At 41.9% G+C, this 23,378-nt stretch overlaps 1 protein-coding gene across 1 annotated transcript in view; it reads right to left on the reverse strand.

The window, feature by feature from the left end:
* Nucleotides 1-23,378, reverse strand: part of Phlpp1 (PH domain and leucine rich repeat protein phosphatase 1) — a 219,194-nt gene that overhangs the window by 14,568 nt on the left and 181,248 nt on the right. Inside the window, exons 11-13 of the mRNA XM_034513168.2 lie at nucleotides 12,863-13,063; nucleotides 8,767-8,929; nucleotides 416-546 (exon numbers count right to left, since the gene is read on the reverse strand). Coding sequence (XP_034369059.1) covers nucleotides 416-546; nucleotides 8,767-8,929; nucleotides 12,863-13,063 — 495 coding nt within the window. The remainder of the gene's footprint in view (nucleotides 1-415; nucleotides 547-8,766; nucleotides 8,930-12,862; nucleotides 13,064-23,378) is intronic.

The following is a 23,378-nucleotide window of genomic DNA, read 5'->3' on the forward strand; positions in this document are numbered from 1 at the left end:
ACCAGGCTGGCCTCGAACTCAGAAATCCGCCTGCCTCTGCCTCCCAAGTGCTGGGATTAAAGGCGTGCGCCACCACTGCCCGGCCAGCTTTTAGTTTCTAATAAATTCCTTCACATCATGTAGCTCTTCCAAAATGTTTCAGTGACATTTGCATTAGGTATCACAATCATGTGACCAGGACTCACTGTGATTTTGTTCCCACCATGGATGGTACCCTCCCCTTCTGTCTTCTTTCCTGTGGTGCCCCATTGCTAGTGAACACGTGAGGGCCACAGTGCTTTGAGTCTCACTGTTAGTGAACACGTGAGGGCCACAGTGCTTTGAGTCTCACTGTTAGTGAACACGTGAGGGCCACAGTGCTTTGAGTCTCACTGTTAGTGAACACGTGAGGGCCACAGTGCCTTGCAATACTCACTTGAGCAGCTCCAGGCTTTTGTGGTCTAGGGCCAGGCGTGGGTTTCCAGTCAGGTCGAGCTCCTGCAGTTTAGGTGGCAGGTTTTCTGGTAACGTGATTTCACTCAGCTCATTGCAGCTCAGATCTACACACTGATGAAAACAAGAAAGGTGATCTGGAAAGGCTGTAGGTGCCATACCCTGTGCTCTGCAAATGAGTGCTGGTCCATTACAAAAAGGCAGTTGCCTACAGTTCTGCCACACACATTTAAGGTCTTGGCTACATAAACTGTTTTCACTTTCTTTGACTACACCATTAATCTTTTCCATTAAAGTTTACTTCTGCATTTAAGATAAAGCATTAACTGAAAAAAATCTTAACGGTGGGCCCTTTCTATTTGTGCCTGCCTGGATCTTCAGGGTAATAATCCCCTCATTAACATGAACCCCAAGGGCCTTCTTAATGCAAAACAAAAGACAAGGAAGACACAGAACCTTAAAAACCAAACCAAACCTGGACAACAAGAAAATAAATAACTCAATTTATTGAACACGTGAGGGCCACAATGCTTTGAGTCAAAAAAAAAAAAAAAAAAAAAAAAAAAAGGGAGGGGGGGAGGTATAGAACAAACCAAAGTTTTCAACGGATGCAACACACACGCTGAGACAGACGTAAAGTGTTGGCTTCCTCAACCATCAGCGAAATGCAAACCAAACCTACTGGGACATCTTACACCAGTCAAGACAGCCAAATCAACATAAATGACAGCTCAGGAAGCAAACATACAAGCAAGAAGAACACTTGCTCATGCCTGGCGGAGTGCAGACTTGTACAGCCACTATGGAAAGTAGTGAGGCTGGTCCTAGGGAGCTGGGACTAGATCTACCTCAATTCAGATAAGCCACTCTTGGGAACATACCTAAAGGACTGCACATTCTAGTACACAGACACCTGCTCTCCCATGCAGCTCCACTCATAATAGCCAGAAACTGAAAAGGGCCTCGATAGCCATCCACTATGAATAGATGACGGAAATGTGGAACATTTGCACAATGGGAAATTATTCAGCTGTTAAGGACAAGGAAATTACAGAATTTCAAGTAAATGAGTGTCACTAGCAAAGAGTCATCCTGAGGGAAGTAACCCAGAACCAAAAGGGCAAACGTTGTATGCTTCCTCTCATATGTGGATGCTCGCTTTTAAGCTTTATATTTGTGTGTTTCAGTCGGAATAGTCACAGAGGTTATGCATCTAGTAAGAGATCAGTGGGAGAAGGAACCTTCCACACCAGGGGAAAAGAGCACAGTGTTACACAAAGGTAAAAGGAGACTAGGAAGATTAGATGGCAGAGGGACTGGAAAGAAGGGCAAGGAGGCATGTGGTGTGGGACACCTGACAGCAAAGGCGATGTGAGAACCACATAGAAACCCAATACTTGTAGAAGCGTTCTAAAAGGTAGACAAACATGGAAGGACCCTAAATGGATCACCACATAATAGGCACCAATACTCCAACCAGACATCTCATGCCACCAAGTGCCAGGAATTGGCTACATCTTTTTCAGTTTATTGGCCAATAAATAAATAAGTATCCCATGGAGCCCCCAAACATAGTCTATTGAATACTTTCCACAATTTGATGGTACGTCTCTGTTGCTGAAGAAAACACTTACGTTATCAAACACAGAGAGTCTAAGCTGGTGCCCAGCTATAAGCTTCAGTCACAGTGACTAGTTCATGGTACTGGGTAGTAAGTACTCTGTATGGTACTGGAGGAGAAAGGCAATCGTCACTATCACCCAGCTATAAATCCTGATCTATAAATCAACCTGCCTGCAGGCATACTAGTGCAAAGAGTGGTACAGATGGTGGTAACCAACCACTTTTTGATTGGATGTAATTAAGGCCCTCTCCATGAGATGGAGTGTGGGGAGCCGACAGAAGGCAGCTATCATCCTTGCAGCCATCTTGAGCCATATACCCTGATAAGAGACTTGATTACATCAGCTTACAACAGCTGAGCACACTCTGATAACATCTTGTTTTAGATACCCAGGATTTTCCCTTGGGTGTGTGAGACTTAAAGGTGTGATTTAGAGCTGAGGCTTAAGGGCGTGACTTAGAGATCAGATTTAGAGTCAAGGCCTAAGGGCATGACTTAAAGGTGTGACTTAGAGCCGTGGCTTAGAAGTGAGACATATAAAAGGCGAGAGGCAGACAGGAGAGTTGAGTACAACTTGGAGTAGGAATTAGGCATTAGGTGGAAAACACCTGGACTAGAGAACTCGGAAGAAGATTATTAGGTAGTAGGCACTTGGCACTTGGAGGAAGAACTTGGAATTAGACATTAGACTTAGCACTTGGAAGAAATAACTTGGAATTTGGAGGCACTAGGGACTAGAACTAGGGACTAGGAACTCAAGACTTGGGACTTGGAGAGAAGAGAGACTGAAGAATAAACGGGATTGAATCACACTCTACCTGGTCTCCATTCCTCCCATCTGTCCTCACTCTCTCTCTTGCTGAACCCCAACCCGTGGACTGGAGCAGCTTGGGGCAGTGCTGGCTCTAACAATTTTGCCCCCAAGGCTTTTGGCAGTTTGGGTTTGAACACTGATAGAGCGGTCCGAGCGAGACATTTTGGCCCCCAAACCTGTGGCAGCTCAGGCCGCAACAATGGAGCCCATACCTAACACTGCCAAGGTTGTCACGAACCTGAAACTAGACAGGTGACCAGCCTAGGGAAAAGCCTACAACTATTATTCTGCTCCAGGAGCATAGCAATAAATGACTTGTTATGCTATACTGCTGCATCTGTAGATCAGTGTTTCACTCAACCCACATTAGAGAAGCTTCTTGCAGCAGACAGGAATTAACCAGAGACCTACAACTGGACAACGTACAGAGAGTGAGAGACTTTGAAGCACTCAGTCCTAAAGGGGATGTCTTTATTAAATCCCCCACCCCAGGGCTCAGGGACCTATCCAGAACAGTAGGTGGAAAGAGTGGATAGATAATTCCAAGGAGACTCTTTCAGACACATCTGGACTATTACACATATGAACTCATAGAGACTGTAGCATCAGGCACAGACCTATATAGGCTCAAGCCAGAAGGGATCTCAGTACTGAAAAGGGGTTGTGGACATTAGGTCCCACTGTTAAGTAAGAAGCTGGTTACAAAGAATATCAATGGAAAAAACAATTTTCTCTAATGGAGTATCACTGGGTATATTAACCACACTCCAAGGCCAGCCATGTGCCCAGAGGTAGTTGACCTTTAAAAGAACTAACTTAATGGTAGTTTGATGGGCTTTTGTTTCATTTTGCATTGATGTGGCACTTTTTGTCTTACTGGCCTTTTGCCTGTTTGTTTTGACTTTTGTTTTTGTGGGGAGTTTTTTGTCTTTTTGTTTCTTGTTATTTCTTTCTATTTTTGAAAGTCAGAGTGAGAAAGAACAAAGTTAGCTGAGTAGGAAGGTGGGGAGAATCTGGAAGGAATTGGGGAAGGTATATCAAAATATACTATATAAGAATGTAATTAAAAATTTACCCATTGAACTTCCATCAGTCATGTAGGAAAAGTTTCACAATGCAAGAACATGGAAGATGAAAACAGCCTTGGTAGCAAGCGTGTGGTGGTGCACGGCTTTGGTGCCCACTGCCAGAGGGCGGACTGCGCCAGACTCTCTGAGTTCGAATCCTGTGTTCCCATGTGACTCTCAGCGAGTCTCATGGGGAAAAAAGAAAAAGAAAGAAAGAAAGAAAGAAAGAAAGAAAGAAAGAAAGAAAGCCAGCCAGCCTTGGGCTGCTGCATCGTAAATCTGGGAGTGGTATCAGCCAGTCAGTGGGAGGAAGAACTGAGCAGGTCAGAGAACCAGGTGGGCAGGCAAGCCTTCTCTGTCATCCAATTGTACCTCCTGACAACTATGTGACTACAAAGACCCTGAATTCTGAAATCACCATAGGAATGTCTGTCAGTCTATATTAGAATATAGACTAGATTATAGATCTATAACCTCTATAGATATAATCTATAGATTATAATGGCTAGATTATAGAGATTTTATTTTAAAAAAAAAAAAAACCTGGAGAAAAAAGATGCCTAAGAAGAGAAAGGTAACTGAGCAGAAATAAGCCTACCAATTGACTGAACCCACCTGAGCTACATTTCACTGAAAGAAAAGAAGCCAAATTATAGCATTGCCTTTCTAAAGTTGTACTTGAATATAGTTATTCAAGTCTAATTAGTATTTAGACTCAATCTGTAGGTAGCCTTCCTTTTCAATTGACATCAACTTCACTGATTTTTCTCAAGTACACTTTGAATTTAGTTACAAGAATTTAAACTGATAAAATTTACAAACAGGGTACATATTTGTTTTCTAAAAGTCCATACTCTCCCAAACAGCATTCAATTTCTCTATATATTAAATTACCTGGAATAAGAAATTAATAGCAAAAATTGAATTGGAGAAAATGCATTTGGTAGTAACAAATCAATTTCTTTGTCTATACTTTTTATTACTGGCTATAGGTAGCCTGTTACAATATTATACGGTGCCTGGTGCATGCTTCTGCAGGCTTTGGTTGAGTCTTCTACAGTTTTTGTGAGAAGAACCAATATTTTCATAGTAAAGTAAAGCATAACTGGCATTTTAGAAAAATGACAAAACATAAAGTGAACATGAGATTTTTGACTGAAAAAGATCTGAAAGAAACTGTAATGTCATCCCAAGCTGTCTTCTAGATTCTGCAGGGCAGGAACACACTGTGTTCACCCACAGACAATGAGAGCATGAAGGAGGCCCCCTCGCGGCTGCCCCTGAGGGCCACTCCCAGTGCCCCTTTGTACAAGGGCATCTGTAAGCAGGTGTGGAATATGTACAAGGAGCTAGCACTGGCTCTGTTTTTATCTACTCTGTAAGATGAGGTGCGGCCTTGTGGGAAAGGGCATAGTCTTGAATTCAGAAGCATCTGGGGGAACTAGAGTCTAAAAGCAGATGGAAGCCCAACCAGTTTCCAGAGTGCCCCAGTTTTATAAGAGAGAGAATACTCAGCTCAAGCTTCCTGCTGTCTGTTCCTGAGACCAAAATAAAGCAGCTTTAATGGCCATCTTGTGCTTGCTGCTTCTTTCCCAAGCCCTTTGAAGGTGCTCTGCCCCAAACAAGAACTGACACCAAATTCCCTGGCTCTCAGAACAACATTTTCCTAAATGACTGTTCTTGAATTGTTCCAGGACTCAGATGCTGGTTCCAGGTCCCGTCTGCTGGATGTGCATGACAGAAGCCACCCCGATGTCAAATATATGAGTCTAGCTACTCTACCCACTGCACCCTGACCTACCTACTTTCCATTATCTTTTTGTCTATCCACTTTAACCCAGCCTTCTCCCCAAATTTTAGGGATCTTTCCAAGGAAGTACACACTCTCTTTCCTGTATATTAGAGACAAGAACAGCAGACAGGGTTGCCTGACACAGCTAAGCCAGGCTGAACTACACTGCTGGCTCGAGCTGGACTTGCTTCCCTTTCTGATTGAGAGCTGATCTATATTCAGAGGGAGGTCTATTTATTTTCAGCTTCTTATAGCCACTGATTAAAAATAACTTCTAGTCCATTACTCAAGGATGAACTCACACAGCACATCCACGGAGTGCACAACACATGCTGAAGAATCATTTCTGGACAGAATGCAGGAAGCTACACTCAAGAGTCAGGAAGACACACGAGAACCCGACAAACAGGACCTGCTGATGCAGTGCTGAAACCCCACAGTTCAAGTTGTATTGGCCAAGTTCCAATTGCTGAAATCCTATTCCACTTGCTTAACATAAAATTCCACAAAACATTACAGTAATTTACCTTCTAAAAATTATTCAACACAAAATTTGGGTTTTGAAGCAAAACTGCTACATTACTAACATGGCCTTTATGCAGTTCAGTAGCCCAGTGAGGGAGAACCAAGCACCAACCAGCATCACAGCCACCTTGGTCTCTGGGACAGGATAGGCACCGATAGACTAGGCATGGACCCAGGCCCAGTCCAGCCAGGCCAAGCCTTACTTACGCTGTGATTTCGAACATGTTTTCCTCACTAGATGACTGGAAACTAGTTGGCTACACAGGGAGTTAAAGACCAGCTTGAATACATGAGACCATGTCTTAGAAAACAAACAGGAAAAAAAAAAACACCCACAAAAATTAATGTTATCTAGGAAGTTGTGAATAGACAATAGAATTGCCTTTGAAGTCTGGAGTTAAGGCCATGTGAAGAAAACTAGCTAAATGAGCCATGATCCTACCCTTTCAAACTGTTAACTTTTATATTACACACTGCAACGATTATAACACCTCTATGACACATACTCAAACTGTTAACTTTTATATTACACACTGCAATGATTATAACACCTCTATGACACATATTACTACTACCATTGTGCTTTATTTTTAAGGAACAATATAAATAAAATTTAGATTATCAAGCTCAATAATGAAACTATTATTTCTGTACTAAAAGTAGATTTTATAGTGCATGCCATGAGCTGGAGAGGTGTCTCAGTGGGTAAACGCTTTCCCTGGAAGCTCAGTGACCTGGCTTTTGTCTCTTGATCCCATGTAAAGGTAGAAGAAGAGAACCAACTCCACACAGGTTGTCCTCTGGTCTCTAGCATGTCATCGTATGACTTTTTGTTATTACTGTACATATATGATAGGTATAGTATGCACATATATATACATATATATGTATATATATATATAAACTTATATGATATACCATCTTTCTCTATATATGTATCTATATATGATATATCGATACATTTCAGCTTCCCAAAAGAAAATTCCTGGTTCATATAATTAATAAACCTATGAAAGTCTTCACAGTAAAATAAGCCCTACTGCCTATTTTAAAACTTGTTAGCCGGGCAGTGGTAGCACACGCCTTTAATCCCAGCACTTGGGAGGCAGAGGCAGGTGGATTTCTGAGTTCCAGGCCAGCCTGGTCTACAAAGTGAGTTCCAGGACAGCCCAGGGCTACACAGAGAAACCCTGTCTCGAAAACAAACAAACAAATAAAAACATTGTTATTGTGTTATTACTGTATATATATATATATATATATATATATATATATATATATATATATATATATATATCATATATACCATATAAATATATATGATATATAAAATACCCACTTAGACCTAAAAAAAAAAAAAACTATTCTTTTCAACAGCAATTTGGGAACATAAAAAACCCTTGCTCTATACTCAAACGCCAGCTACCTGCCTCCTGAAGTCAGTAATTACTAGATCTATTTATAACGGAATAGCTAGAAATGGGAAATGCTGGCTGCTCCTGCTGAGGACCAGGGTCTGGAGCTTAGCACTGACACGCAGCTCACAACTTGCAGCTCAAAGGGATCTCTTCTGGCTTTCACAGGCACCAGGTACATATGGAATGCACTTTATTCTTAGGAAGCACTACATATATAGACAAACACTCATACGCACAAAATGACAATAAACAAAACCTGAAGACAGAGGTGTGCTAGAGAGTCAACAGCAGAAAATGAAGGAGCTTGGCAGAAACAGAAAGCACTGACTTTTGAATTCAGAAATCTAAGGAAAAAGCTAAGACAGGATTAGTTTTTCACTCAGTAAGACTATATTTTGTTGTTACACATAGTTAAAATCTGAGACTTAAATGTCTACTACATTGCCTCCTCTTGTCACCCTCTAGGTGCTGAGTCGTGATGGTCAGTGTTCAGTGTCACCTTGACAGAGTCTAGTTTCAGTGCGTGGGCCTCCAGGCAAACGTGTGGGAGTTATCTTGATTAAAGTAACTGATACGGGAAGACCCATCTTCCTTGTGGGTAAGCCCACCCCCTTGGCAGGGATCCTAGATTGCACACAACAGAGAGAGTGTGCTAGGCACAAGTGTCAGTCACCCTCTTTCTGCTGTTCCAAGCTCTGCTGCAGACTGTGAACTGTGAGCTAAAATCAGTCCTTTCTCCTGTGAGCTACTTTTGCCAGGGGATTTTACCACAGCAGGTAAAAGTAACTAAGATTTAAGTACTGAAACTTAGGACTTAATGCGATTTAGCTATTTGTATTTTAAACTGGATATTTAAAAAGCAAGCAAGCAAGCAAGCAAGCAAGCAAGCAAGCAAGCAAGCAAAAAAGTCTACACCAAAACAGCAAATTTTCTACACCTAAGAGTTTTGCGTTAATAAGTCAGGCACAGAAACTAAGCAGAACAAGGTTACTATGGAGTCTCATGATGGTGTATCCTGCTGTGTGAAAACCACCACAACACAGCCCCCCACCGTGTGCTGACTGGAAGCCTGGGGTCCATGGTAACCCACAAACCTTGACTTCTGGGAGCTGCATAACTTCAGGAAAGACTTCAATGCAGTTGGAGTGAGCAATCACTGTGTGCATACGCCTGCAGCTCATGATTGTTGTTGGGACGGCTTTCAGCTTATTCCCGCTGATGTCAATTTCTTCAAGTTCCTCCAGTTTTGCCATTTTACTAACAGGAATGGATGAGAGAATTATCAGTTAACTCTAAGACAATTTAAATGTAGATACAATGAGAAAAAAGAGGAACTTCTGAGTTTAAAGATTCACTTATAATAGTCATTTTTATACACACTTTTCACTGTTGCTTTTGAGTAACAAAAATGTTTTGCCATTTTCTTTCTTCTTACATAACAAACCCGTAAGTTCAACTTTTAAACTAACAACGTGGAGGAAAATGAAGCCTCTTTTCCTCTGAAATTTTCTCTTACTACATAGCTTAGTCTGAATTCCAGTGGAAATCCTAGTTAAACAGGTCCAAAGCCTGAGCTGAGGATAAGGGCATGGCTCCTTTGTGTTGGTGATGAATACTCAAGAAGATGCAGAGAACTATTAAGTAAGCTTTTGTCCTCAGACTCAGCACTCAAACCTGTCTGGCACCACAGCTGATTACACAGCAGAGGTGAGGAGCAGGGTAGGCTGAGAGCCATACAGTTCACCTGCTCTCCTTCATTCCTCATTCAAGATGGCTCCAAAAGACACTACTTTCATGTCTTCTTATTCATCGTTTATGTAGATGGGTCGCCTCAACCTTACTCTAGTTACATGTTTCAATGTTAGCTTTTTATTAAAGAGTAACTTTTTTTCAGCCATCTGTAAGTTTAATAATGAAAGTGAGCAACTAGGGCACGGCTTAGGAGCCAGGTTCATACCCTCTGTCAGTCTGGAGGACGGAACACATCCACCCTCACAGAACTCACTCCTTAAGTCCACCTCCCACCCTGATGAGTAACCAGAGACTGTCAACAACCCTCATAAGTTTACAGTACCTGCTACTATCTACTCATGGTTCCACTTGTCCCAAATATTAAAAAAAAATATATATCAAGAAACACTATTGCTGTGTCACCTCCTCTCAAATGTTAAAGATTATCTCTTTCTCGTCCTGATATAAATATACACCTCAAATATAACATAAGTTTTCTTATGACATCATGTCTTCTGATATCATAAAACACATCCACAAGGCTCTGTGGTTATAGAACAAATAACAGTGCAGAGTATGAGGTAGTTAATTATGACAGCTGGAACTCATATGTGTGTTACTATGTTGCTCCTCACATTTTAAAAGAAATAGGAAGAAATAAATGGGTAATGAGTCAGGAAAACGAAGGAAGGTATGTAGGAAGGCCTATGGAAGCACAACTTTTCATCATCAACACAGACTGAGCTGCGGCTTCTTTACTGGAGTGTGCGCCCAGCCATCTGGCTAGTGGTCTACTGTGAAGGAGATAGAAAGTCTCTCAGTAGTGCAGTTTCTAGGGAGATACTATATATCATGACCCTATGGGAGAGAGATCATAGCAGGATTAATTTTTTCCAAGTACATAAAAATCTTTTGTAATCTTCATGTTGGTGACTGACACTTGCAATGGGTAACTGGGCACAGGCCCAGAGCCAATGACTGCTTTTCACACATAGATACTGTCCAGAATCAGGCAAGAGAAGCCCTTTTACTCACATTACTATGTAAGACCATGCCCACTCCCAAAGCATTATCTTTGCATTCCACAGTAAAATACAAACACATGTGGGGAAATGGGAACGGAACCTCTATTAGCAAAGCCAAAGTCAACACATCCCCTCCTTCTTCAACAGACCGGGAGGTAGCCCTGGGCAGCAGAAGGGATGTTTGTTCATTTGATGCCCATGCTGAGCTGCACTAACGGGCAGCAGACCAGAAGGTCAGTGTTTGCTTCCTGATGTGTTCCAAGTCCTAACTTGTAAGATAAATGTCAGTGAAATGGATAAGCTCAGTGTGTGGGGTTCTGCAGCCAGACAGGCCACCACTGATCTACCAAACAGAAAGATTAAAAAATATCCAACCTTCTCAGAGCAAGCTGTTTTTGTGTTTGTGTTGAGGTCACCATTATATTTTTGTCTTTTTTTCTTTCCTTCCTCCCTTCCTCCTTTCTGTGGTGCTGAGAGGGAATCTTAGGCCTTCTGCATGCTAGGCAAGCTTTCTGCCCTTGTGCTTCACCAAGTGTGTTCTCGTTCTCTCTCTCTCTCTCTCTCTCTCTCTCTCTCTCTCTCTCTCTCTCTCGTGTGTGTGTGTGTGTGTGTGTGTGTGTGTGTGTGTGTGTGTATTACATGTATGTGGTAGTGAGTGGAGGCCACAGTGGGTGTCTTTCTCTACTCTTCCCCACTGTAACTTTGGAGATAGTCATTTGGTTAGTGGCCTACTATGAAGGAAACAAAAATTCCTAAAGACTTCTTGCTTGAACATGGAGCTCAATGATTGGCCAGATGTGGCAGCCAGTGGGCAGGGCCTGCCAGCTGGTCTTCCCAGGGCTGAAGCCACAGTCATAAGCAGGCATGCTTGCTTTTGTGTGAACAGTGGGGAGTCACACTGGGGTGGCATGCTTGTGCTGTGAGCACCTTACATAGTGGCCATCCCTCAAACCAAGTGTGAATAAAATTGGGTTCCTGCTTTACAGGCCAACTTTTTTCTACAAAATAAAAAAAAAAAAAAAAAAACCCAAATAATTTAACTATACATAGTATTCACTAAGTGTTCAAAAATACCATAAATAAATTTATAACTACAAATGCACTGTTTTACTAAATACTATATCAAAATAACCTCAAAAATTGCTACTACTAAGTTTCTACAACAGTTTGTATTGGGTAGTAAATATGAACAAAATCCTATCAAATATATTTTAAAATTTCCATTGCTTGTTTATTTGTATGTGTCTGTCTGTATGTATGTATGTATGTAGTTGGGGAGTCCAAAAGAGGGTGTCAGGCCTCCTAGAATTGGAGTTATAGATGATTGAGCCAGATTTGGGGTAAAGAGAACAAAACGTAGGTCTTCTGAAAAAGAAGCAAGCACTCCTAACCACTGAATCCTCCCACCCCTTCTCTCTCTCTCTCTCTCTCTCTCTCTCTCTCTCTCTCTCTTTCTTTCTTTCTCTCTCCCCTTCTTTTTCTCTCCCCCTCTCTCTCTGCCTCTGTGCCTCTCTTTCTCTGTGAGTGTGTGTGTGTATGTGCGCGTACACGTGCACATGTGTATAAATATGTGTAAGAACAAAAGTCTATTTAAAAACTAAAAATTGGCAAGCAGTGGTGGCACATGCCTTTAATGCTGGAGAGGCAGAGGCAAGTGGGTCTCTGTGAATCTGAGGCCAGCCTGATCTACAAGGGTTGTTCTAGGATACCCAAGGCTACACAAATAAACTTTGGCTCCAAAAACCAAAAGTAAAATAAAAATAAAATGTAAACTTCAGTAAAGAGAAGCTTTCCTTTGTCACTCTAGAGAGATTTATCCTCAGAAGTACTGACAATATTGCTCAGCAGGATACTATTACTTGATAAGACTTGAGTGCTAACTCTTTGTTAAAAGATAATTTATTAATTTATATTTATTTTATGTATAGGAACATTCTGCCTGCATATGTATGTGCGTACTACACACATGGCATCTCTAGAGGTCAGAGAGGGTGCTGGATCCTCTGGGATTGGGGTTATAGGCAGTCAGATAAGTGCTGGGAACTTGAATCCAGGTCCTTCCCAAGAGCAACATGTCCCACCTCTCCAGTCACCCCACATTCCAACTCTTAAACACAGCATTAGTGGGTTTTGTTTTTCAAATAAAATTCAGTAGCTAAAGAGAAGGAACGGGGAAAATCAGATACTAAAAACACATCTTATTTGAAAATCTAAAGAACATTCTAGTGGTTTGGTTTTGGGATATATTCATATTAGAAAAACCAATGCAGTTGTTTTAAGGGAATACTTTTTGGTTTCAGCTTGCATAACAGGTAGCTGCAAATGAGGAGAAAGAGCAAACTTTAATCACCACGGGTCAAAGCTTCTTCTGTGACTTCTCCCCCTTCTGTGAATATGTATGTGAGTAAGAACAGCACTTTACAAACCCTGTTACCTTGCTGGGAAGCTCTGAAGGCGGTTATAGGCCATGTGTAGGATCTTCAGACGGGGGTGCCCTGTTAACAAAGGCACACACTTATCTGTGAGGCTGTTGTTTGTCAAGTACAACTCCTGTAATATACTGCTCGTCTCTTCAGAAAGCGTGGCTGGAGGCAGGGTTTCCAGTTTGTTTGCAGATGCATTCAGGAATCTCAGGCTGCAGATACAAAATGCAGGAAAGCCCATTAATAAGCTGGAAATCCAGTTCAGCTCCCTCAGGAAATCCAGAAGCTCCACGAGTGGGCAAAGGCGAGAGTTCGGTTTAGAAACAGAAACAAAAAGACAGGTCCTGGCTTCAGGGAGTTTGCTTCAGCAGGTATATGGATCCCCAGCCTACATAACATAACATAACATATGTTATGTTGAACATAATAGCTAGCTGAAATTAAGCACAAAGTCAAATCACCTTTTACTGAAATTCAAAAATCACAGGAATTGCTTCTTTTTATAGCTGGTAGAGAATGAAAGAGGTAATACTAATAATCTAACTTAAGGAAGAAAGTAGTAATAGCTTATTTTTAAAATAAAAAATTTCTTATACTCAAAACAATTCAGTTAGATCATAATACAACTAAACTTTGACGGAATTGTGTTCCTTTTCCATGAGGTTGTACAACATTTCACTGTCAAATATTCACAGCTATTTGAGGCACTCTATCTACCCCGTAGCAAATTGGTGGACTACTGGTAGCAACAGGAATGAAGAACTACAACTACTGAATCAAGGGCTGGCTCTCATAAAAACAGCGGTGAGACCAGGAAGAGCTGGACACAGCTGGATACACCTCACAGTTTCACTGCTATAGAGTCCTAGTCAGACAATACTGCGTGGTCAAAGAAGTCGGGTGGCTACCGCCCACAGGTGGGAGGGAGCCAATACAAGGAGAGGTTGTCTGGTGTGTCTGTCTCCTCAGACTGAGTGCTAGTTACACAAGTGTGTTTACTGAGGAAGGCATCAGGTCCTGCACTGAGGACTTGGCTACGTACGTTCCCATACTTAAAGTAGACTTCAAGAAGACTGACATTCAAACAAGCAGGAAAGACAATGCATGCTGCCATGGTTACCAAAGAATGGTGTGAACAATGGGTAAATACAAACAACAGGTTATACCTAAGATAACCCAACTCACTTGCTTCCACTTACTGTGAAATACACGTTAGCGAACAATGCAGAGCATACGACAGGGAGAGAACTGTGCTTCAGTCACGTCCAAATCCTCCAAATGGACAGGAAGGACAAGGTGGGGACAGAAGATGCCATAGCTCTGCACTCAGGTACCAGGCTATGCAGCTGCTACAACAAAGCAAGTGTGCTCAGTGAGCACCTGCTCACCACAGAGATCTGCCATAGTAGGCAGGAAGCCATTCTCACACTGCACCTGCTCACCACAGAGATCTGCCGTAGGCAGGAAGCCATTCTCACAGTACCCAAACACCTGGATAATAACTGGCCTTTCAACATCCAGAGAAGAGAAGACTGAAAAGGCCAGCCCTAAATGGGACATGCAAACCACATCCAATCCCCCAGGCTCAGGGATCATCGTGAAAGAGAGACAGGGGCGGTAGATGTGTGTAAGAAAACAGTGTTTTCCAGATGCAATAGGACAGCTGAACATATGAACTCAAACAGTTGTGACAGCACCCATTTGCAAGCTCAAGCCAGGAAAAAAAATCCCAGCATGAAGAGGGCAAGTGGGCATGAAGGGGACAGGTGGGCATGAGGGGACTGGTGGGCATGAAGGAGACAGGTGGGCATGAAGGAGACAGGTGGGCATGAGGGGGACAGGTGGACATGAGGGGACAGGTGAGCATGAAGGGGACAGGTGAGCATGAAGGGGACAGGTGAGCATGAAGGGGACAGGTGAGCATGAAGGGGACAGGTGAGCATGAGGGGACAGGTGGGCATTAGGGGACAGGTGGGCATGAAGGGGACAGGTGAGCATGAAGGGGACAGGTGAGCATGAGGGGACAGGTGGGCATGAAGGGGACAGGTGGGCATGAAGGGGGCAGGTGAGCATGAAGGGGACAGATGGGCATGAGGGGGACAGGTGGGCATGAGGGGACAGGTGGGCATGAGGGGGACAGGTGGGCATGAGGGGACAGGTGGGCATGAGGGGGACAGGTGGGCATGAGGGGACAGGTGGGCATGAAGGGGACAGGTGAGCATGAAGGAGACAGGTGGGCATGAAGGGGACAGGTGGGCATGAAGGGGACAGGTGGGCATGAGGGGACAGGTGGGCATTAGGGGACAGGTGGGCATGAAGGGGACAGGTGAGCATGAAGGAGACAGGTGGGCATGAAGGGGACAGGTGGGCATGAAGGGGACAGGTGGACATGAGGGGACAGGTGGACATGAGGGGACAGGTGAGCAGGAGGGAACAGGTGGACATGAGGGGACAGGTGGGCAGGAGGGGACAGGTGAGCATGAAGTTCCAGCCCTAGTAGAAGAGCTACTGGCACTGAAAGCTCTTCGGAGAGGAATAGTTCTTTAACAGTGTGACGTCCACGCTCCAGGGCAACTCCCTTCAAGAGTATTTAGGAAACACAGATTGGACTCGTGGATTAAAGGAGGGAGGAAGAGTATGAGAGCGAGAACCAACATTGGATAGGGAGGGAAATATTAGGGATCTGGGAAAAGGTGGAGAAGGTGGGATGATTATATTCAAAATACATTGTATCAAGTTACCAAAGAATTAATAAAAATATTTAAAACCTCATCTTGGATTAAATAGTGTATATGAGTTCTGGGCTGTTCTAGCAAATGTGAGGAAAAGAAATTTTAAAAAGGAAGGAGACAGTTATTTTTTATTTTGGAAAATTTTAAAAGGTTTATATTAGGAGCCCTTCCTAGTACCGTGAGTCTCAGTCCTCAAATACTAACTTAACACGCAATTCTGCACGCATACCCCACACTTCTACACACACCCAACTCCATTCTTTATCTGAGGAAAAGCAAGTTAAAGAAACATGTAGTCTGTCCACTTTTAAAGAAAACAAGGGTTAGGTGAGGGTTGATGGACTTTAAAGAAAACAAGGGTGGGTAGGTGAGGGTTGATGGACTGTAGAAACCCTAAGTAATCACGGGAAATTATAGCTGTGTTACAGAGAAGGAAATAAAAGGTCACTCAGTTTTCAAATTGGTCTTAGCTAGGAAGAAAACCAGTTTCCACTAGAGTTCTTTATTTTTTAGGTTCCATTTCTACAAGCTGATTTAAATATATCTGTTAAGCACTTACTCTGTACAGAATTCGAATAAATTAAAATTTAAGAATTGCATTTTTACTGCCCTTAAAATATCATGCAGTAGGGTCAATTGGGAACCCATATAACAACTAAAATACAATTCCCTAGGAAATGTGCAGTTAAAGACCCATGAAAGCCTGCGGAGAGAATGGATTCACGAATATTTGCATATTTTAGGCCAGAAAAAGGGGAAATGTTGTTCAAAAAACACTGACACATCAATGCTCAACTATAAAGCTGCAAACAGAATTTCAAAAGCTCTCCCATCTGAACAGGAGGAAGAGAATTATTTCCAAGAACTTCTCCTCGGCGGCTTGAAATTGCCAGCTTGTATGGAACTCTCTACTCCTCACAGAAAATTAAGAGTGGGGGAAACCTCGTGTCATACTCCTTCAAGAAATGAAGCTAAGTTAGCAGGAACTATGGTTGTTAGCTCCAAAGAATGGTTTTGAACCTCAGAAAGCACAACTGTGCTAATATCAAACATGTGAAGTGACACAATTTTTACTTTATCACGATCTCAGTAAAATTATGTGCAATATCCACTGTCTTAAAATAGTCTCTCTTCAATTTGAATACTGTAGTAGGAGCTGACCTGAATAGATTTAATGGTCTAGAAGTCATCCTTCTTCCAGAAAGACCAGAAGGAGAGCATAATGGGTAGAATCCTCCAGTGTAGAGACCCCGTTGACTTCATGACAAGCTGCATCAGCCCTCCCTGTGTATTCAATCTGAACAAGCTACATTCCTTATACCACTGTGATGTGCTAACTAGTCTAAAACTTCCCTCTTACCAGCTTCTATAACACCAGCATGAAAGCCTGTTTACTGTAAAGCTTCTTCAGCCATGTAGCTCTGCTCACAACATAATTGTCTAATTAAAGAAAAGGCATTAAGATGCTACCCATGCTTTCATTTATAAGGTGCTTTATAGGAAGCAGAGGGCACCCATATTTTCCATCTCCCTGGATGTTCTCATTATCCTAGAAGTCCCTCATTTCAAAGAAGACAGAAACTGAAGCAGTGGAAACCAGATCACTTGACAATGGTCACACAGAGATGAGTGGCACAGACAGGAATGTCATCAGTTTCAACAGCCTATTACTCCTTACACATCTCTCCAGAATTCAGATGTTAGAAACAGGACTATAACCTTCTCCAAGAATGATTTCACAGGCCCCTTTCTCCAAAGCTGCTGGGGTCTAGCAGAGATGGCTGGGCCAACGTGAAGAGACTGCGTGCAGGGCACTTCAAACTCAAGTCTTAAAATCAACCGCTCTAAGCTGGACACATCTTCTTATCAGAAAGCAAGAGGCATAAATATGGCTCCCTCTCAAGAGCACTTGGGAGCCACTGCAAGACAGAAAGGACTTCCTGCCTCTAGAGCCACTGCTCTCTTGGCACACAATCCACCTGACTCTGGGTTATCCTGTTTTGTTTGATTTTCAGAAGTGCCCATCACCCTATAATTTTACAGACATCCCATCTTTGTAGAGGAGTGCAGGCTTCAGTGCTATAACAGCCTTATCCTGTGGCAGGACCTCAGGCTCCATGTGTTTGGATTAACTTTTGGGGTAGGTTCTAGGACTTGTTCTCTATTTTAATCCAATGGCCAAGAGAAAAAGTACTCTCCTTTTAGGTTATTCCCCGGCGTCTATGTACCATATTTTAAGGTGTTACACAATACAACCTACATTTTTTGTTACTGTTTATCTTTTAACATCTACTTTGATGAGGCAAATACTCTAGTAGCCTTCCCAACATTTTATGATAGCTACTCAGCACACGTTTTCCACAGCTAGTCTACACATATGCAGTAAGCTGTGTAACTCAAAGTTCACGCAACAGCACTTAGCCTTATTCCGTGATATATAGTGATTTGTGCCATCATGGACTTTTTCAGACAGGATTCCACTGTATAGCCCAGTTTGGCTTCAACTAGAACTTCTTCTACATCATCCTTCTAAATGCTGAGAGCATAGATAGGAGCCAGTAGGCCTGGCATTACTAACTTTTAAGAGTTAACTATAGCTCACTATCCTCATGTTATATCCCACTAAGCAGTTTGAGAACATGATCGCTATTGTTGGTGGTGCATTAGTATGAGAGAGCAAGGAATAAGGGTGCAGGACATTCAATCTTACACTTACGCCAATGCTATGAGGAAGATCTAAGGGCTCGGACAATAAAGACTATAAGCAAACACACAAAACAGCACAGCAGTTAATTTTAATGGCTTAAATTAGTTAACACTGATACAGTACTGCAGATACATCTTCAGACCGAATCCTACTTGCAGCAATTATCCCGCTGTGTTCCTCACAGGGCCAGTACACCACTCTGTCTTCTCTAATCATGTATTCTTCTTCCCCTCCCACTAGTCTGACACTTAAATGACTGATACCTTTGAAGATTCCAGATAATCATTTTGCAGAATGTTACTCCATATGTGTTGCTCTATGGTTTATCAACAGTAAAATAAGGTCACATAAAATTGAGGTGACCTCCTAGGCTCATATATTCAAATACCTGGTCCTCGGTTTGTGGAACTGTTTGGGGAAGATTAGGATGCCTGGTCTCGTTGGAGGAGATGAGTCACTGGGGGTAAACTTTGATGTTTCAAAGCCCACACCATTCCGAGTTAGCTCTCTCTCACTCTCTCTCTCTCTTTGTCTTGTGATTGTGCATCAGATATAAAGTCTTGGCCATTGCTTGAGTTCCATGCCTGTTTGCCTGCTGCCATGTTTTCTACCATGACGGTCATGGACTCACCTTCTCAAACTGTAAACCCCATTAAGTGGTTTCTTCTAAGTTGCCTTGGCCACGGTGTCTTAGCATAGTACTAGAAAAGTGAGCAAGCCAAGGGCGCTACTCCAGATTCTTTGTTTTTTATCACTACCATGCAGGTGTGTGGATCGACTACATGAGCTGTTCCACGGTTCCTCAGTAGATAAGGTCATGAAGAATGTTACTCTATGTGGGTTGCTCCATGGTCTATCATCATGAGAGTGAGGCTGTGTATTTTTGGCAGAGACCAACAGTTGTGCACCATAAGGCCAATGTCATATTACAGTCACCATTAACTCAGAATACTTGGTACTATCAATTATAACCAGTTCTATTTTCCCCAAACTGGTAGTTACTAAATTTGCAGGAAAATCAGTTAAGACTGATAGCCAGTATCCCACTTCTTATCATACTTTCTCTTTAAATTGTATTTATTTGTCCATTCTTATGTGTATTGGTGGTTTCTGTTCACGGTTTCCTACTGTGTAGAATCAGGAAACAACTTGCAGGTGTTGGCTCTCTGCTTTTACGGCATGGGTCTCAGGAACCACTTGGGTCATCACCCTGAGGGTCACAGCGCCTTCCAGCTGAGTCCAACCTGTTGGCTTTTGCTTAGTATCTTTTAACATTTTTTTTCAATAATGCTAGCCATTTTTTATTAAAGATTTATTTATTCATGTATATGAGTGCATGTATACCTGCATGCCAGAAGTGGGTTCTGAAAATCTGTGTCGCTCTTTTTCCTTATGTTAGCTATTTGGAATTAAAGTGTAAGGAGAATTCCTATTTATTTACTCAAATTTTTACTTTGTGCAAATGAAGACTGCAGGTGTTTATTTTATGCTATTTATTCATTACTCTCATATTGCATTTATTACTAAATATGTCCCAGCGACAGCATGTTTTCTGACTTACTTTTGAGTTCATGTTGTGTTTAGTCAGTTCTAGTATTAGAATCAGTCCTGGCTTACTTCTTTAAATCTCAGAGTGTTTTGATATTTTTTTCATACAATGTTTAAACATTTCTTAAATTTATTTCTAAGCATCCAATCTTTCTTGATGACATTTTAGATGGGGGGTTGTAATCAACATACTGACTTATACTGTCTATTGCTTGTATATATAAAGTTCCCTGACATGAATTTTATATCCTGTTTTATATCAGTTATATACCCAACTGAAGTGTTTAAGGATGAGTTATTTATTAGCAACCCTGGAGTTTTCTGGTATGCTATTATGTTTTATGCAAACAAAACTTAGCTCTTTATCACTAATTCTCATGCCTATAATTAATTTTTGTACAACTTCATGGCTAATATATCTAATATAACATTGAACACTAATGGAAGTAGCGGGCATCCTAGTCCCATTACCAGCCCTACCAGAAACACCCCAGGGGTCCCTAAAAAGTGGCTTTTAGGGGGCTGAAGAGATCCCAGCAACCACATGGTGGCTCATAACCATCTATAATGTTATCTGATGCCCTCTTCTGGTATGCAGGTATACATGCACTCATATACATAAACAAATAAATCTTAAATAAAAAATGACTTTTAGAATTATGGTGTATATATATAGGGTAATGAAATACCCCTATGGTTTCCTACTTAAAAAGTGGCTTCACTTATGGTGTGTGTATATAAGGGTAATAACGTATCATTCAATGTGAATCTTTTCATTAAAAGCATTTTGGTATATTATTCATAGTTCACAAATAGATACATAACATTGTTCACCAATCTATCATCTAAGGGACATGAGTAATTTTACTTTTGAGGAGAGTTAATAAGTTCAATCATATGAATTGGTGTGTGTGTGTTTGATGTTTTTGTCTCAGCTATTATAATATTACATAAAGACACTCATTTTTCTTCTATAAGATTTTTTTTAAAAAGGAAACTGGGTCTGTTCCAACAGTTACCTAGTACTTATCATTGTTACTAAATAATTCCCAGGTCCTAACAATGGTGCGCGTGTGCTGTGCACGTGACAAGAGGCTAGTGCTGGATTGGACGCCTTCCTCAGTCACGTCACTCCTTTGCTTTTGCAACAGGGCCGCTCACTGAACCAAGTTCACTCGTCCAGCCAGACTCCTTGTCTGACAAGCTACAGCAATCTTGCTGTCTGCCTCCCAGCTCCCGGGGCTGCCAATCTGCAGGTCTCCATGCTTGTATGGCAAGTTCTTTACCAACTGAGCCATTTTTCCAGCTGTCCCTTTGGATTCTCATATGATCGTCTACTGACTGGCTTATCAATTTTCTACTGTAAAATCTTCAGTGTGCTGCCAAAAATACTCTCTGGATTACAATTTTAAATACCAGTTTTGTGAATGTTTTGTGTCATTGCTCTTCAAGGACGCACTCATAAAGCCATTCTTTTTTGTTCCCTCTTCCATTCACATTCATTTACTTCTAAGTTCTTCTTTATGGCACTTTTAGTTTTCATGTCTAAGTTTCTGTTTATTCTTAAAGAGAACTTAGCCTGCTATAAAAAGCTTAGGTCCTACTTTGATCGATTTTTAAAATGTTGTTCCATTATTACTTTACATTAATACTTTTGGGGCCTGGTGACTATCTAAATACATGTCCTTTTAAGTCCCTTTAACAAACCTTTTAATATAGCTCTGAAATACTTTATTTTTCAGAATCTAAATTACTAGATCTGAGAGTTGATATACTGTCCAGGTCCTGACTCAGTAGTTCTTGTCAAATATACTTACGTGTCAGAAAAAAATCTGTCCCACCCCTTTCTCTGTTCTGCAAGCTCTAGATGTGCAAATTGTGTTCCTCTGGCCCATTCTCCACACTCCTTTATCTCTGACCTTCTATCTCCTCATTTCACTTCCACTTCTCTGCCTTTCTTTAATGCCTCTTTCTGAACTTTTATTTCAAAGTATTACCCTTTATTCATCTGGTGACACGCTGCTCATTTATAAAATGACTACTACTGTCTTCCATTTTAGGAATTCAGTGACCTCTCTTCCCGTTCGCCCATTTTTGTTCTTAACTTCCCAATATTTTTCATTTTTATATTCCCAAATGCTCATGGATATATTTAATTCAGCTTGGAATGTTGCCTTGCATTTTTGTCTTAACGGTAACTTAGTGAAGGATGTGCGCTCTGTTTTGTCTTAGGCACTGTTACTATGTTCGTCGTTTCCTTGTTGATTTTCATGGCATCTGGATATTTATGGGAGTATTTAAGAGATTTTTAAATTATGTGCACATGTGTGTAGGCTTGCTGCACCTGAGTACAGTGCCCATGGAGGCCAGAGGCATCAGACCTCTCAGAGCTGGAGTTACAGGCAACTGTGAGAAGCAGAACCTGGATGCTAGGAGGCAAACTTGGGTCCTCTGCAGGAGCCGTGGGCCCTGCTAACCACTGAGCCACCTCTCTATCCTGTCTGTGAGATTCTAAGTCATTGGGACTACGCGGTATCCTTAGGGATTTTGTTTGGATTGAAAGCAGATGATGCTGTGTCCTCCCTCAATGTTCTGTTCACAGAACATTCCTTTACATTCCTGACTCTGCTCTCCTTCCCTCTGTACTGCACTCACTTTACCTAAGCTTTGGATGGTAGCTGCAGTCCACACTGCCAGTTACCTCTGCTGTCCTGCAGTGTCTCCTGTGCTGGCTGGACATGCATGCAGCCTGAGGGTAAGATGGGTGGAAGGGAATGTGAGGCTGCTTCCTGAAACCTGATGCTTACTTCTCTTTTTCTTTAGGCTTTGCCTCTTTTTGAGCTCAGATTGGAGAACCTGTCACTTGGAGGCAGCTAAACGAGCAAACACTGCCCATAGAGCTGCCCTGGGTCAGCAGCTCACCACATGCCTGTGCTTCACAATTACCCAGCGAGCTCTCAGAGGAGCAGCGTCTCATCTCCAACCCTCAGTTACTCTGGGTGAGTGAGTCAGGATAGACTCAGTATCTGACTCTAAGGGTTCCTTCCGACTGGTGTGAAATCGTCTGTAGTTTCCTAAGAACAGATGGCGCCTGTAAGCACCAGCAGCGGATCAAATGATCTAACGCACCTCTCATGAGGGTTCTAGAGAGTAGGTGACAAAGGACACCAATGCATCTTGCAGAGCAGACAGCATTCTTGATGATCCTCCCTAGCTACTCTTAAGAACATTTAGAACCCTTGATTAAAGCTTGGATCATTCCTGCTAATCCCAAGAATTACTCATCAGAATATAATCCTTTTCAAAATCACAGAGTTGGCTATTATCTAATGTGTGCCCACACCCTGTCTTTCCCCAGGATGGAGGGAAATCTTGGAAAATTTCTGTGCAGTGTCCTAAATCTCATCAGCTGATTCTGTTTTGACAAACTGGCCAACTGATTTTGATGCTAATACCCTCAAAGAGCTATCATGTACAAATATTTGAGAAACATAAGAGATAAAGTATATGCCCTATCTATGAAAACTCAATTTCTGTGAA

Source organism: Arvicanthis niloticus, chromosome 10 (genome assembly GCF_011762505.2).
Source record: "Arvicanthis niloticus isolate mArvNil1 chromosome 10, mArvNil1.pat.X, whole genome shotgun sequence".
Lineage (NCBI taxonomy): Eukaryota > Metazoa > Chordata > Mammalia > Rodentia > Muridae > Arvicanthis > Arvicanthis niloticus.